At 38.1% G+C, this 15,609-nt stretch overlaps 1 protein-coding gene across 1 annotated transcript; it reads left to right on the top strand.

The window, feature by feature from the left end:
* Positions 1-1,851: 1,851 nt before the first annotated feature.
* On the top strand, positions 1,852-15,562 carry LOC110043036 (adhesion G protein-coupled receptor D1-like). The gene is made up of 14 exons (XM_089273106.1): positions 1,852-2,451; positions 2,566-2,608; positions 3,816-3,986; positions 4,231-4,322; positions 4,834-5,082; positions 8,098-8,250; positions 8,798-9,097; positions 9,559-9,735; positions 10,442-10,651; positions 11,617-11,770; positions 12,617-12,765; positions 13,532-13,786; positions 14,841-14,963; positions 15,063-15,562. The coding sequence occupies exons 1-13, from the start codon at positions 2,389-2,391 to the stop codon at positions 14,922-14,924; spliced, it is 2,100 nt and encodes a 699-aa protein (XP_089129232.1). The 5' UTR covers positions 1,852-2,388; the 3' UTR covers positions 14,925-14,963; positions 15,063-15,562.
* The last annotated feature ends 47 nt before the right edge of the window (positions 15,563-15,609 follow it).

Genomic DNA, 15,609 nt, shown 5'->3' with positions numbered 1-15,609 from the left:
AAATGTCTTTTCTAAACAATCAGTGATACATAATGACAACACCATTCAATCATTGCATCCGATCTGAAAAAGGTCCCGATTACCGACAGAGACCAAACGAGAGGTTTCAACAGCGAATTCATTCTGAGTCTGAATCTAACAAGCAAATGTAACAAATGTGCTGTGTACGAAAAGTCGAGCGCTTCTTCGATGACTTTGAAAAATAATTCTGTTTACCTATGCTCTCGTTTGCTCATCTTGCTAATATTGGCTGATTTTCGTAGGGCATGCTTTAATAATTTCCTTGTAAGACACGTGTGTGTTTATAACTCTAAGATTACCTCAGTGTATTAGAATATTTCACATTTTTCATTCTTTAAATGTTTCAGAACTTAAATGGTACGAGAATTGGAGTTTTTAAGAAACTTGGCATGAAATTTTGGTTGTGTGCAGATTTGTCGGCACCACTCTAACATTGCGGGTACTGTTGTTAATGGTTTTCATGATATGATTTGTTCTTTGTTATTCATTTCAGCCTTAATTAAGGGTGATCATCGAATTATTTCCCCACTGAGTATCATTACAAATTTGTACACTACGTTCTCAAACTTATTAATAATTCACGAAGCTTAGACAACGGAAATCATGACCGTGACGGTGTTTGGATATGTGATCTTAATTAGCGTAGATTTTTACGATTTCATTTCTTCGTTTTCTCCTCAGTTTTAGTTTCGATTGAGAAGATATATCAAACACTCGAGACAGGGTTTGACCACATTTCAGAACACCTCGAAGTTTGTTAAAAATACTCCGCTGCGCGTCGTATTTTCAACTCTCTTCTCGGTGTTTGGAAATGTGGTCAAACACGGTCGTGTTTGATATATTTCATCATGAACTCAAACGGTCACATTCTGGTAACTAATGATGCAAACAATATAGGAAAATTTGCAATTTGGCATGCTGCACAGTAGATGTTGTACAGGTTAAAGTGGCTTTCTTTTTCTTCATCTTTTATTTCAATTTCAATTGCCTATGCATGGTTAGTTTTCGGTTAGGTCTATGCACTATATTTCTGAATCAGTCCGTTATCCATTTTGTTGCTCTTTTTTTTTTGACGTGAAAGACGTTCTTACCATTCAGCCAGCGTGCATGTTTGGCAGGCAGGTATGTGTGTGGTACTTTTCTTAACACTCGGAGTCCACATAATTATGAAACATTTCGACCAGAATATAATTTTTGACGGCTCTTACAAGAAATTTTGAGAGAGATTTCAGCAGAGCCAGTTTGAATATTACTCAAAATATTTTCCTACTCAGTACTGCAAATGTTTATTTTTGCGCGCTACGATCGAATTGACAGTATATTAGAACTGATATAAATATCGTTTTGGGAATGATTACATTGCTCAGGTTTATTAAACTATAAAACCCAATCTTTTCTTAAATTTTCAAATCCTATATAGGCTGTTAAGAAATTATATTTGAAAAATCCCAATTCCGCTGTATTGCTTTTGCCTACTCGACAAAAAATGGCTTCAGTAGCCATCAGTAGCAAATCACCATATATTTAGTGTTTTTTTATTACAGACTCCCTGCGTATTCAATTTCCTCTACTTTGTCTTTGTTCCAGCAGTGATTTTGACTTTAATCTACTCTGCCCCGAGGACTATCCTAATCAACCACTACAGCACTCTATTATAAAGTATTACGTGCTCTTGTTTGCTGGTCGTTATGAAATGTCACCGGAGATGTCACAGCTTGAATCAGCAGCGGATAATAACATTTTGACGCCGAAAAGTTTACATTTTCACTAAACAAAGCAACAACATTTGCAAAATAAATAAACTCTCTCCAGATTCAAGCAGTCCTTTGTTTTATCCAAACTACGACCATGTTAATCCGACTAGAAGAGTTCACTTGTAGAATAGAACCTCTTGTTTTTTCTTTTTTTCTTTTCTTTTTTTTTTACTGAGCAACACTTGAATGTAAGTTATAGCTATACACCTTTAGCAGGAAAAATTCACTTATTTTATGAAGTTATGGAAGATCGTTAAAAAAATATTGCTTAAGTTTATAACGAAGGATTAATTTTGCAGGATTTTGATTTTGTCGCACTCTCAATCGAATTTGGCGAAATTTCATTCCTCAGGGCAAAATTCGTTTTAAGAGTTATTTCAAACCACGGTCCTTCAAGCCTTATAATCACCTATTGAAGTCAGTGAATACGTGATTAAACATGATAAATTAAGTTTTATCAGGCAAGGAAAAAGAACAAGAAACGGAAATTGTATTTACAGCAACATACGTAACCGCCTGCAAGTTGATTTAGAGGTCGCGTGAACACAAAATATCGTCACTTAAACTGAAAACATTATATTTTGAGAAGAAACTTCTTCACGGGTTTTACTACATGAAAAAGGCCATGATGTACAGCTGGAAACTTATCTTGTTTTTACTGGTATGCGGATTTACGGTGCGTTGCAAAAATTCCGCCTTGTACGTTTTCGCATCCAATGTTGATTATTGCTGTGCTGAAATCTCTTTTTCTTTTCTTTTTGGTTGTTACTACTCTGTTTAATCATCGTAGGTTTTCTCCAATATCAGTTCTTCACCACATGAAAACAATGACGGTAAGTTTGTTTGTTTTGAGGTACACATAAAGCTATTAATTTGTAAAATGTAGTACGTAAAAGTGTAATAGTTGTTTTTTAGTTTGCTAAATTAACTGGCGCACTAATATGTACAATTCTAAAGTTAGTTCTGATTTTCAAAATAAGATTTTCGGTTATCGAGGCATAGGGGTAACTTATGCAGTGTAAGGGTTTCATTTCGGCTTTTTTGCCAGTCAATAAATGGCAGTGTACGTGCCGCTAGGTCTACGGTCTTTAGTGTGATATCGATAAAATGAAAGCAGTTATCAGTCTAATGCTTTATTCACAGAAGCAGATGATTTTTCCTTAATGTGCCAAAAGGAACCGAGAATGATTTAAAAGCACTTGTTGAGATGCTACAAACCCCTTCCTTTTACTTTAAAGATACATTTCAACCCTTCCAGCAATATTCTTCGAGCAATATAACAAATCAACCTATGTTTTCTCCTTATGACACTTCCCGAGTGCTTGTCAATCAATGCTTAGCAATCAAACAAAAATAAATTATGATTGGGAATACTTTCAATTACACAAAATGTTTAGAGTAAAACTGACAATTGAAAAAATGTACTGATATATATGGCAATCATATCATGAAGGGAATTTTTTTTTTTTGTATTTCTAAGGTGTTTCTACTAGAAACATGGGCAACAAGGATTAGGTCCCGCGCGTCCACACTACGTCGCAGAAATTTGAAAACTAAGTTTTATTTCTTCGGTTAGGCCTACCGTCCACCATAATCCTTCACAAGAACAGAGCTTAGCTATTAATTCAAACTGGAGGAATTTGAAAACGCCGGCTTTGCGTTTTAGTGTGGACGGAAAACATTTTGAAGACAGAGCTTTTCAAAAATGATGGCGTCACGATAATCACGTGATTTCCCTGACCGAGGTTTCCTCAAACAAAAATCCAAAATGACCGGTGATTGTTGCGTTTTCAAATTTCTCCTACGTAATTTGCATGGAAAACATTTTCAAACACGTTTTCAAATTTTATGTCAAATTTTCTCCGGCGAAATGTGAACGAGGCCTTAATCTTGATGATCCGAGAAAATGACGACTGAAATTACGAAAAAAAATAAATAATAATGATAATTGTCAATTTTCGCGGCAATGCTTTTTCTTTCAAACAATAATAACGCTACAGTGGACGGAGAAAAAATGTTGTCTTTTCAATTTATTCACAGAAAATACTTTTTGTCAAGAAAACGCCGATGGAAGGTACCCAGACCCGTACAACTGCTGCAAGTTTATTCGCTGTTCCAGCGGCATCCCTCAACGAAGGTTTTGTCCTCTTGGTTTGATGTTCAACAGAACTCTGAGGACGTGTGACTGGCCTGAGAGCATTCGTTGCCAAGGTTAGCCTGTCACGTTCCACGAGACCGTGTTCTAACCATCTCAATCTCGAAGCAAGTAGGGGAGTACGTAACAGAAGTTTTATATTTTTATCTCATGAAGGCTTTATGCTATCGGTTTCCAGGGCCAAAAACAGTTTCATTGTCAGCGATTGACAATAATCGCGGCTTTCGTGCTTCTATAAAGCTGTGGAGTCATAGCTTATCTTTTATATCAATGTGCATTTTCCTTTTCCCTTTTTTTTAGCACAACTACCGGAAAACGCTGATGGTGAATGGATAAATGGTATATATACGGGCTGTCATTTATCGAAGACGATTAATAAAATCATGGAGAAGGTGTGTGGTTAATAAAACCGGTTAGAATTTAATTTTTAAATGACAGACCTTAAAAGCAGTGTATAAAATCTCTCTTGACAAGAGACTTGAAGGGCTTACGTCAAGTTTTGGCTTTACTCAATCGATTTCTTTAGCTTGGACGGTTTGTTTTTCCATTACAAACCACGTGATACTAGTGTCTAGAGAATTGTTCTTTTATTCATCTAAAAATCATACATTTATATACTCGTGAAAAACAAAAGAATTCAAAACAAAAATTCACAAGATTGTCATCACATGGTCTGAAATGGGGCAAAAAACCGCCCGAGCTAAAAAGGTCAATTTGGGCGGGGTTCTATATACCTATATCTTAATTATCATTTGATACATTTGATCATTTGATTCGCATCACAATGTAAATTACTGGGTTTTTTTGGTAGTTTTTGTCATTTAGTGGAGTTATTATTATCATTATTATTTCTGCCCTTCTGAAACGCCAGCTATTTGTTTTTGTTTTGTGATTCTATCTCAGTTTCCTCAAGAAAAAAATGCAAGTGAAGTCATGACAGAACTCAGTAACATTACCATGCCTCAAGATAACAGGACATTGAGCGAAACAGTGCTTATGAGAAGCCTGCATACTCTCCAACGACTAGTGGACTTTCAAAAAGCTAATGGAAACAACACTTCGAGAGAAATGAATTTCACATCTGTTTACAAGATAGCCAGCAATTTACTAGATAGCGCAAACAAAGCGACTTGGGGAGAAATTGACAGCAAGGTGAGAACTGCTTGTTTGCCGGGGGGTACTCCCAGAAAAATTTGGTGGGAGTGTGCGGTCCGCTTCGTAAAACCCTTACCCTATTTATGACCAAAATCTGCAATTTTCCCTGCCCTATCAGTGCGACCTGACCAAAAATTCGATACCCTATTTAAAACCTGGCCCTTAAATTAATACCCTGTTTCAGACCTGCCTTATAATTAGTTCCCTAGTTCAGACGAGTGTTTTAAAAATTACCGTAATCATAATTTGTTAAGGGCTTTTGTTGATGGTCTTATCGATAATGGTGAAAAGGTAGCTTCTTCTTTATACCCAATAGCTGTTATTGCAGTTGAGCCTGTGGTCAAATATTCCTTTGTTTAAAAAGGCATACAAACGAGGCGAACGGGTCAACACAAGGCTAAATTGAGCCTTTCGCCTCGCTTGTATGTCAAACTGCCGATGATTTCAATAACGGCTATTCAAGACTAGAGTGCAAAAACCATATCCTATTTATGATCAAAATGGCTGAAAAACCATAACCTTTGGCCGCACATACCTAAATAGGCCATAAAAGGTAGTACCCCCGGGCTTGTTTCCTTGCATGTTTGTTTGTTTGTGCGGTCTATTAAGGTCTACCTACTCATTCGCGTCGCACGAGAAATATTAGTTCAGCATTCTGCAAGTTGTAGATTTATTTAGTGTTATAATTGGACGAACTTAACCCCTGGTTGTTGTTTCGGCGAGATCTGCGATCACACGCAACCACAGTTCTCCTATTGAATGTTGACAAAATTGGCAAGTACTCTGTCGGCAGGGCAACATACAGTCTCCCATGTTATTATAGTCGCCCTACCTTTAAACTAAATGCTAGCCGCAAGCAAACAGCAGTGTATAAATGTCCACGGGACGGGAAGCAAACTGCAGCGCAGGGCGACTATCCGTTGCCCTGTCATAAAGTACTTGCCAATTTTATCAGTTATATGGCAAATGATCGGCAGGAAAACACGGCAAGAAGACGACCTTACGCAGGGGTTGAGGTTAAACCAAAAGCTGGGGAAAATTCCCTTAATCACAGAGAACAGCAAATTTTTAAAAAAATACATATATTTGATAAAAAGGTCTGGCAATCAATAGATAAGGGTTATCTTGAGGCAACAGAGAGATACGTGATTTATTCACCAACGGCCTAGTCCGAGGTAGTCTCCTCCGCAGCCGTTTTTGGGGGTTATCACGCAACGCTCCCCCCAAAGAAACGGCTGCTCACATCCGCACAACATTCCTTTCACGAAATTAGCCAATCACCGCTTCCGTTCCATTTTCAAGAACGTTTTCGCACCAAATTCGCTCTTTGAAACTTGTCTAATCAGAGAATGTTTTTTATCTTTGTATCCCGTCGTGGGAGATGTCACAAATGAACATTCATATTTCCGGCTTTTGTTTAGGGACGCCGAAAAATACCGGCGACTCTTGAACGAGCTTTCTATGTAGCTGAAGACTCTTCAAAGTTCAAGCTAATTATTAGAAGCTTTCAACTCAAAAAATTATTGTTGAGTAGGAAGATATCTATTTTAACTTAATAAAGGAATCAGGAAATCAAGTAGCTTTGCCCGATTTGTTGACAGCAAGTTCTGAATGCTTCTCTTTCCTCCTGATTCCAATCTGTAGGAGGCGTTTAGCCCTTGACTGACACTTACAATTTGACATTTCCAGAAAATATATATTCCCTCATTAGCTGAACATAGCGATGAGCTCATGAAGCACTTGTACTTAGGGCTTTCACTTACCTTTTTCTTTCGTCCATCATGATCGTAGCCTGCGAACACCGCCTATTTTTGGCGACGTGCGGCGTGAAACAAAAGTGAGAATTCCCTCGCGTGGTCGCACCCCAGGCCTTTTCGCGGGAAAGCTTACGTCATCCACACTTTGCTATTATGTGATTGGTTTGTTCAGCAGAGCGCAAACAAACCACAAACACAAAAGGAAAAGAATGTGGTTCGGAGCAGCCGTTTCTTTGGGGGAGCGTTGCGTGACATCCCACCAAACGGCTGCGTAGGAGACTAAGTCCGAGGTGAATAAATCGTGTCTCCACGAGGTGTCTAAAAATGTCCCGTTTGTATTCTGCATGGGTGAGGTTGACACAGAAGTCACAAAAGAAATATTTTTGTTCACTCCAAATGTCGGCATGTATTTTTTCCGTATCGACTTCGTATGCAAAATAATCGAATAAAGATCAATAAAGATGACAAAAGCACGCACTGGGATTTACATTGTACTCGTACATGTTCTGCATCGTGTTTAGACAGTTCTTTTCCTCCAACATCAGAAGACATGAATGACTCGGAAGAACACTTATTTATTTCGCATAACAGTTTTATTCGTGTGTTTAAGGTAAGCATTAAGTTAGGTAAACTGCTAGTGACTGAACAACCTCGAGCTGCTTATAATAAGGCGGAGTTGTGGTTAGCGTTTCAGAAGCTATTGATGGGTTGCTATAGCTTTGAACACACAGAACAATGTCCAGATGACCAATCAGTTTGTTATGAGATAGAGATCGTCTGCATGTTTTTAATTTAACAAATTGCTCTGTTGCATTCAAATCCAAGAATTTGGAAAGTTAAACGAATACATTTCTTTTGTTGACTTGCTGTTAAGTGTTGGCGTGTAGAGGGACATAATAGAGGAGAATATGTAAATACCAGGAGCCCATTGGCTCCTGTCGATACATATTAGAGGGGGCTGAATATGTCAATATATAATAGAGGGGAATATGTCAATATAATAGAGGGGAAGTGTCAGGGCAATTTAAGACAGGGTACTATGTCAGATCAGAGGAATATCAAACCCACTCGCGCCTTTTACCATGAAAGTCACCCAGCTTTTCAGACACTTAAAATCAAGGGGTGTATTCAGTTTAGTCCCCACGACGGCACAAAGGAAAACCTAGAATAGAAGAAGAATTCGTGTTTTGCGTTTCTGAACTGCGACAGTATCGTAAATATAATCAAGACCATCCGGCTGTCTTTAATCTTTCAGACTCGTCCTAACATTGTCGTCTCAAAGTTGATTAAGATGTTGGATGACTATGGCTTACACATCGCGAGTGGGATGGAAAGAGATGATATATCCGTCACCGCATTGACGAAGAATCTTGCAGCGACAATAGTCAAGCCAAACCGTCATGTTAAGGTGTTGTGGGCACCATTGATTTACAACATTGAATGGGAAGGCAGAGAATCAAAGAGTCGTCCAACGATATATTTTAGGTTCTAGAGCCAAGAAAATATTTTCATTTTCAGCTGAAAGGGGCTCAACTATACCTGCTACCTTTTAAAATTTTAAAAGGGAGGATTTTAATAGTTAGCAAAGTGTCACACATTTTAAATTCTCAAACCAGTTTAATTTTATACAAAGGGAATCATAACCGTGACACTGTTTGGATATCTCATTTTAATTAGCCTAGATTTTTACGATTTTACTTCTACGTTTCCTCCTTAACTTAGTTTCGATTGAGAAGATTAATCTAACACTCAAGAAAATGTTTTACCACATTTCCAAACACCTCAAAAATGCTCTGTTTGGCGTCACGAGATGAGAGTCAAGTATAGTATTCTCATCTCTCTTGCTTGTGGATGTTTGGAAATGTGGTAAAACACGTTCCCTCGTGTCAGACAAATTAACGGAAAATATCAAAATATCAGATTAAGCCAATTTGCACTGTTTTCCCTACGTGTAGGAGCTGAAGGATGAATCTTGTTTCGTACATCAACACAGCTCAATGTGCCTTCCTGGAGGAATATTCCACGAGCCGTCATATTCTGGAGCAGTTAGCGTCATCTACTACACTCTAAATCAAGTGTTATTACTTGAGGCATGCGCACTGGGAATAAAAAACACTACAGACATGCGCAGTAACGATTCTTCAACACCCTGTGATCGTGTTTCCATTCAATCTGTCATTGCATCAAGTACTGTTGGACGAAGCCGTCAACAAACCCTAAACACCTCGGTTAAAATTGTTCTACAGAACAGATATGTAAGAATCTATAATTCTATTTTCTCTTGCTAAAGAGGAATTTTTAGCCGAAATGTAAACATTTGGATCATTCTCGTATTAATTTTAACTCCTTTCTTTAAACGAGGAGGGACTCCGAGGGGTTTTGGGGAACAAGATCATTTATTTTAAGTGAACAAGTGATATTTTGGGGATTAATTTGACGGAACAAGGGATCATATCTCTATTGAAAGGGAACTTTGAGGAAAAATTTTAGGGAACAAGGGAGAAAAAGTGAAATTTTCAGGGGATTAAGGGAACGTGTTATTCCTCCCGGGAGGCACTCAACTTCAGACGCACATGACGAAAAGAGATGTAGCGACATAATCACGATTGGGATCCACAAAAAATTCCTCATTATTGGGATTGTTTTAATTCGGCAGATAATATAAGGTCGACTTTTTTTTATAAAAAAATTGTTGCTTCCATTTTTTTCTTGCTAGAGCCCATCTTCTCAGTCAAAAAGGACGTGTGTGTTCTGGGAATACGAAAACCCATTAAATGCATGGTCATCACGTGGATGTCACGTGGTACCTGAGGAATCTACTAATGAAGTTACGACCTGCCGCTGTACACATTTTACATTGTTCGCTGTTCTTCTGGATCCATACAACGTAGAGGTGAGTCAACAGCGAAGAGAGACATTCATTATATTCCACTATGAAGTCATGGAACAAAGTAGCTGTTCAAGTAAGAAAGAATTGGAATCTTCTTCGGAAATGGGAATTGCTTGCAGTCAAGTTTTAATGTCAGGAACTTGATCTCATTGGTTGTTCATAAAATGATATATTTTACTGGCTTTTTAAAATGAGCAAACCAAGACAAACAGGATAAATGTATCCCATAATTTCTTTATCTTATGCCGGTATCAATGGAGATTTATCTTTATTTTCTGTCTTAAGCTGTTACTTAAACTAGTTTCAGCAAAACATTAAGAATATTTAGCCCTAGGGTAACTTTAAGAAGGCGTAGTAATTAACTTTTGAACCATAGTGCTGGCTAAACTTCTTTCTTGGTTTTAACGACTTTTAAGTTTTATAACTTCCTATTAAAGAAAAGCCTCAATTTGCTCCAAAACTTTCTTTTCCTCCATAATTCTGTCCAATTGACCATTCTTAGCCTCTAACGAGCAAAATTTGCCTCGATGAAGGAATTCATACATTTTTGGTTAACTAGAATACTGATCCTGTAGAGGGCTAAAAATGTGCCAAGCTAACACTAACTTTAACCCACAGCAATGATTTCCACTTCCATTCTCAACAAGGAACACGTTTCTTTTTTATACCATCTTAAAGAAGTCACTTTTTTCAATGTGCACGCGTTCAGATTTCAGGAAGCCATCGGCAAGCTTTGGAGCTGATATCCACAGTAGGTTGCTCAGTGTCACTGGCGGCTTTAACTTGCACTATCCTAGTAACGTTAATCTTCTGGAGGAAACTCGAGTCCGTTCGCACAAAGGTCTTACTACACTTATGCTTCTTTCTCGCCGGAAGTTGTGTCTTGGTTATTATCGCTGATAGAGCTCGAGAAAGCGAGGTTTGTACTGTGCTGTGTCAGGTTGTTCAAAGCCCGATTACCCAGGACATAATTAATAGAGGGAAAAGGTTATGAAACGTGACAAATTTCTTTGTTTTAGGTTTTTATTTTTGGCCTTGAACGTGCATAAAACACAATAGTTGTTTACTCCGCACTGAGGAACTAGCCAATAGAAACGTTTTGGTTACGTAATTCGTGCATAATGTATGAGCGAAAAACAAAAGATTGTACACGGTCATGGACCTTCCAACATAAATCTTGGCATCTTTGTTTGCTCCTTTGATGTTTGACGGGCTTCATAACCATTTCCCTCTAAAAACTATTTCAGTTTTCCAACTTTTCTAAGGTTTTCTGTTTATAATGTTTGTCCTGCCGTTTTGAGTTTGAGTAGCCTCAAACAAAACAAAACATAACAAGTGAAAAAAAAAAAAATACATAAGAAAAAATAATACCTTGGTTAACTTTTAAACCTGGGTTAGCGTTTGATTGGCTTTTGAAAAACTCGGCCCTGATGTCTAAACACTATCCTTGCAATGATTGTAAGTATCAGTGAAACCAGACAAATTCACTGTCAGATAGCTATAGGAATATGTAAAACAAGCAACTGGAAGAGATGTTGCCCACACGGGTATACTGGCTACTGCCACATTTTCGGAATTAGCATTGACACAATCATGGAGATCTGGAGGATTACTATTACGAAAGAGAGGGCAATATGACATTGCAGACGGAAGAAGGAATTATCCTGTATGCCGTATTTTTTACCTAAATACCCATATCCCGAAAACCCTTAAAAGGGCGATAGGTAAAGGCCACAAGGCCTTTAAAATGTAAGATGTAGCAGTGTAGTATTTAAAGACGTCCAAACCGTTATGCAACACAATATAACCGACAAACACATGTGATATTTTACTGGTTAACAGACTTCTGACACCAGGTAAATATATTTTTTTTTCAATGATTAGACCTATTGCAAACTGGTTGCAGTCTCTCTGCACTTCACGTTACTGTCTGCCTTCTGTTGGATGCTTTGTGAAGGAATTTTGCTCTACTGCGTCACAACTGTCATGGCCGCAAATCACGAGGACAAGATCAAATATTTTTATCTTCTAGGCTGGGGTGAGTAGTTAAAGGAACTATGTCATAGATTCTAGCCAAATTTAGACATAAGAACATGGCTACCAGTAATGTAACAATAACCTCTTGAAACAGTGAAGGATCATTTCAATAACGCAACAAATACAAAAGAAGGTACGGGTGGACAAAAATTGAAGAAGATTAAAACGGATTGCGATATGAGGTTTTGAAAAACTTTTAGGATAAACAATTTTCAAAGTTACTCCCTTCTGTTAATCACCCTTAATTATGCTGCTCGGGAGGCATGTTTGTTGTGAAGCTATGATTTTGTCATTTAGGACCATCTAGATCCAGAAAAGTAATATTTTCGCTTACATTAGGTTTCACAGCGAATATTTTGCAAATTAAAGTTTAATAAAATAGACTAAACTCAGCCGTGACTCAGTCCCCTAAGAATTGTGGAATCCGCAACTGTTACTTCTTTTCTTTCCATCAGTTCAAAAGTTCGACTTTCGTTCTGCTGACGTAAATCCTAATTATACGTCTCTAGCGGTAGCCGCTTTGACGCATCTAACAATCAGATGATTCGTTATATGCCTCACTGTCAACTTTGTTATGTTTAAAATATAACATAAAGGTTTAAAATAAATACTACCATCTCGATTTGCATGGTCCCCTTCACCCATGTATACCTCCAAAAAGGCATAGAAAGAAACAAACACAGCAAAGAAAGAGAAATGAAAATGGTTCTTGAAACCTCGCCCCGGCCGGGCAGAAGATGCATTTTACTCTTTTTTTGCAATATATTTGCAATCGAAATTGAATTTTGTGCCCGTCAACGTATTTACCCTCGCTTATGTATAGCATTTACATTTCACTTTTTTTTAGGTGTCCCAGCAGTTATTGTAATAGTGGCATTAGGCGTTTCTCGTGGCAAAGGTTATGGGCGTGGCTCTTCAAAGATTAGAACTTGTTGGCTGACGGTAGAAAATGGTTTGATATGGTTATTTGTCGCCCCTGCTTCGGTCGTGCTACTGGTAAATAAGAACATTGTGTGATTTTGTGCATAATTACTGACCAACAGACTAGCAAGATACCGTGCAGTGGAGGATGTAGCTTCATTTCGTGTTGAATAGAGCTTCATTTCTTTTTTATAAATGTTTAAACTTCCGTTTTCCAATAGAGTCTGGTTTATCTGGTTACATTGCTTAAAAACTACACGACTTCAATGGAGCCAAACGTCAGACCCAAGTTCACCTCGTGACAGGATCAGAACATTTGGGTGTTTATTTCTACAATTCTATTTGAAATTTCACGCATTAGAGTTCCATCCATAGGTTGAAAGTAAGACTACCAAGGGCTTCATTGAAAGACTCAAACCAACCACCTTGTATTAAGCCACCTTGTAGCTGATAGCTATAGTATCTCTTATCAGTGGGTTTCCCTTCCCGGAGATTCACAAGTTAGAACCACTTTGTTAACCATGTCAAACAGCATTCATTTATTGTTGGATGAGAAAGAGTGGACTAGATTCTTATATCACAAATTACTAAGTGAATAAACCATTTTCAAGTTGCTTTTTACCTCTGTTTCAAAACGAGTCCTGATGCATAACCTTTCATATGGAAATGAAGTTGCAAGACAATGAACGTGCAAGAGAATCTCATTTCAATATAAAAGGTTGTGCACCAAGACTTGTTTTGAAGCAAAGGTAAGGGCAACTAGGAAATGACCCATTGAGATGAGGATTACGTCAGTTAGATGACCACGTGACTTTCTTTACCGCTGACCTTCTCTTTTCAGATCAACATAATTTTACTCATCATCGTAGTGAAGAAAGCTTTATCAACACATGTCATGCTCGCCAGAACTCAACTTCAGAAAATCCGCGCGGGCATAAAGGCGACCATCGTCTCCCTTCCGTTGGTCGGGATCACGTGGACATTCGGTCTCCTGGCTTTCAACTCTGATACTATATTCTTCAAATACATGTTTGCCATCTCGAACTCGTTGCAAGGTCTGATGATATTTGTATTTCACTGCGCGCTGAACAAACAGGTAATAACCGGTTACTCCGTGTCCATTATTTTATTTTCCAAAGCCCCGGATATGACTGCTATTTAAGTTGATGCGGACAAGAAGACAAGGGCAGCGTCCACATTACGGCGGAGAAATTTGAAAACGAAGCTTTATTCCTACGGCTAGGCCTACCGTCCACACTAATCCGTCACGAAAACGGAGCTTTTCGAAAACGCTCTTCAAATCGGAGGAATTTGAAAACGCCGGCTTTTCGTTTTCGTATGGACGGAAAACATTTTGAAAACGGAGCTTTGAACACGATGACACTCACGATAATCATGTGATTTTTCTGCCCGAGCAATTTTCAAACATAAATCCACAATGACCGGTGATTGTTATGTTTTTAAATTCCTCCGGTGTAATGTAGACGGAAAACATGTGAAGCGTTTTCAGAGTGAAACCTATGTTTTCAAATTCCTCTAGCGTAGTGGGGACGGGCCTAGGCCAGCAACTTCTGAACTGTTCTTTATCTCTACTGAAATGAGTGCAGTTATAACGGCTTTGTAAGCACAATAAGTTTCTAGGAGACCATACTTCTAGGAGACTAAGTTCTACTTAAAACGGGACTGTGATTGGTCAGCGGCTGACTTTGAGAACTATAAAACCAATCATGGCTCATTCTAAAAGTGCGCGCTTTTTTCACCGCAATTTTTTTTTAGGTAATATATCCAACACGAAAGACAGTGTTTGACCAGATTTCCAAACAACATGAAGAGAGTCGAAGCTACGACGCGTAACAGAGTTGTATTTTTCAAGGTGTTTAAAATGTGGCCAAACACGGTCAAGAGTATTTGCATTGATATATCTTTTCAATCGAAACTCAAACTGAGGAGGAAACGAAGAAATAGAATCTTAAATATCTATGTTAATTAAAATAAGATATCCAATCATGACCGTCACGGCCAAGATTTTCTTTGTTTAAACTGGATGAATTATTAATGCGTTTGAGAAGACCTATGCTTAACCCAAATATTGGTTAGTTTTAGCCAGGAAAAAATAATAACCCAAACTATTTGTCTCTTCGAATCGATAGATTCAGGAGATTTTTATGCTGAAAATCGTGCAACTTAAACAGCGTTCTGTGGCTACTAGGAGAGTGGAACCTGCTTGGTTCTGAAAACACCCAAAGTTTCATGTGAGAGCCACAAAGTGGAATGTAAGTATATTTACCACTGATAAATAGGAATTTCAGGGCTAACAGCTGCGAATAATGTTGTTTCTATAAGTAATACAGCATTCATTTTTTTGTTGATAGGTGCGAAGGCTTCAACTTCGTAGCAGTTACGTACCATTAGAATACCGAATGACCGCAGTGAATACGAATCATGCAAGAGGAAATTCGATCGATTAAGACCGATGAAGAAAGGAGTCTTTGACATAACAAGAGAATCACCTTGTATACGCACTTGCTCGATTCCCACTAAGAGTCAGCAGCGGTGTGTTTTCGCTTGGAAAAACCCCCGTGCGGGATGGTCACGCGCTTTAAAAAACTATAAAGGGTTACTAAGCGTCGAAATTGAGTTCAGATGCAAATTGGTCTGTCATCGACACTTAAGAGTGGAAACAAATCTTTTTAATTTATACTGTGCTAACGCCTTCAATTGGCTATTTTTTGCCCGCCTACCAAGGACGTGTCTGGTTACTAGAAAATGCAAAAGATCTTGATGGCCAATTTTTGACTCTGGCAGCTGGGATAACTGTTTTTTTATTATTATTATTATTTTATTATTATTATTTTCTTCTTATTATTTTTTTTTTTACAATTTAAATGCTTGGTTACTCTAGCAAGGAAAAGCGTGCTC

The sequence above is a fragment of the Orbicella faveolata genome, unplaced genomic scaffold (assembly GCF_042242905.1).
Source record: "Orbicella faveolata isolate gen_17 unplaced genomic scaffold, um_ofav_v1 contig_35, whole genome shotgun sequence".
NCBI lineage: Eukaryota > Metazoa > Cnidaria > Anthozoa > Scleractinia > Merulinidae > Orbicella > Orbicella faveolata.
Note: the sequence above shows the minus strand (reverse complement) of the source record. Positions and strands in the feature narration are given on the sequence as shown.

Coding starts and splice junctions, on each gene's coding strand:
- LOC110043036 (XM_089273106.1), top strand. CDS start 2,389: ATGAAAAAGGCCATGATGTACAGCTGGAAACTTATCTTGTTTTTACTG. Junction 12,766..13,531: donor CTGCTTCGGTCGTGCTACTG/GTAAATAAGAAC, acceptor TTCTCTTTTCAG/ATCAACATAATTTTACTCAT. Junction 13,787..14,840: donor ACTGCGCGCTGAACAAACAG/GTAATAACCGGT, acceptor TCGAATCGATAG/ATTCAGGAGATTTTTATGCT.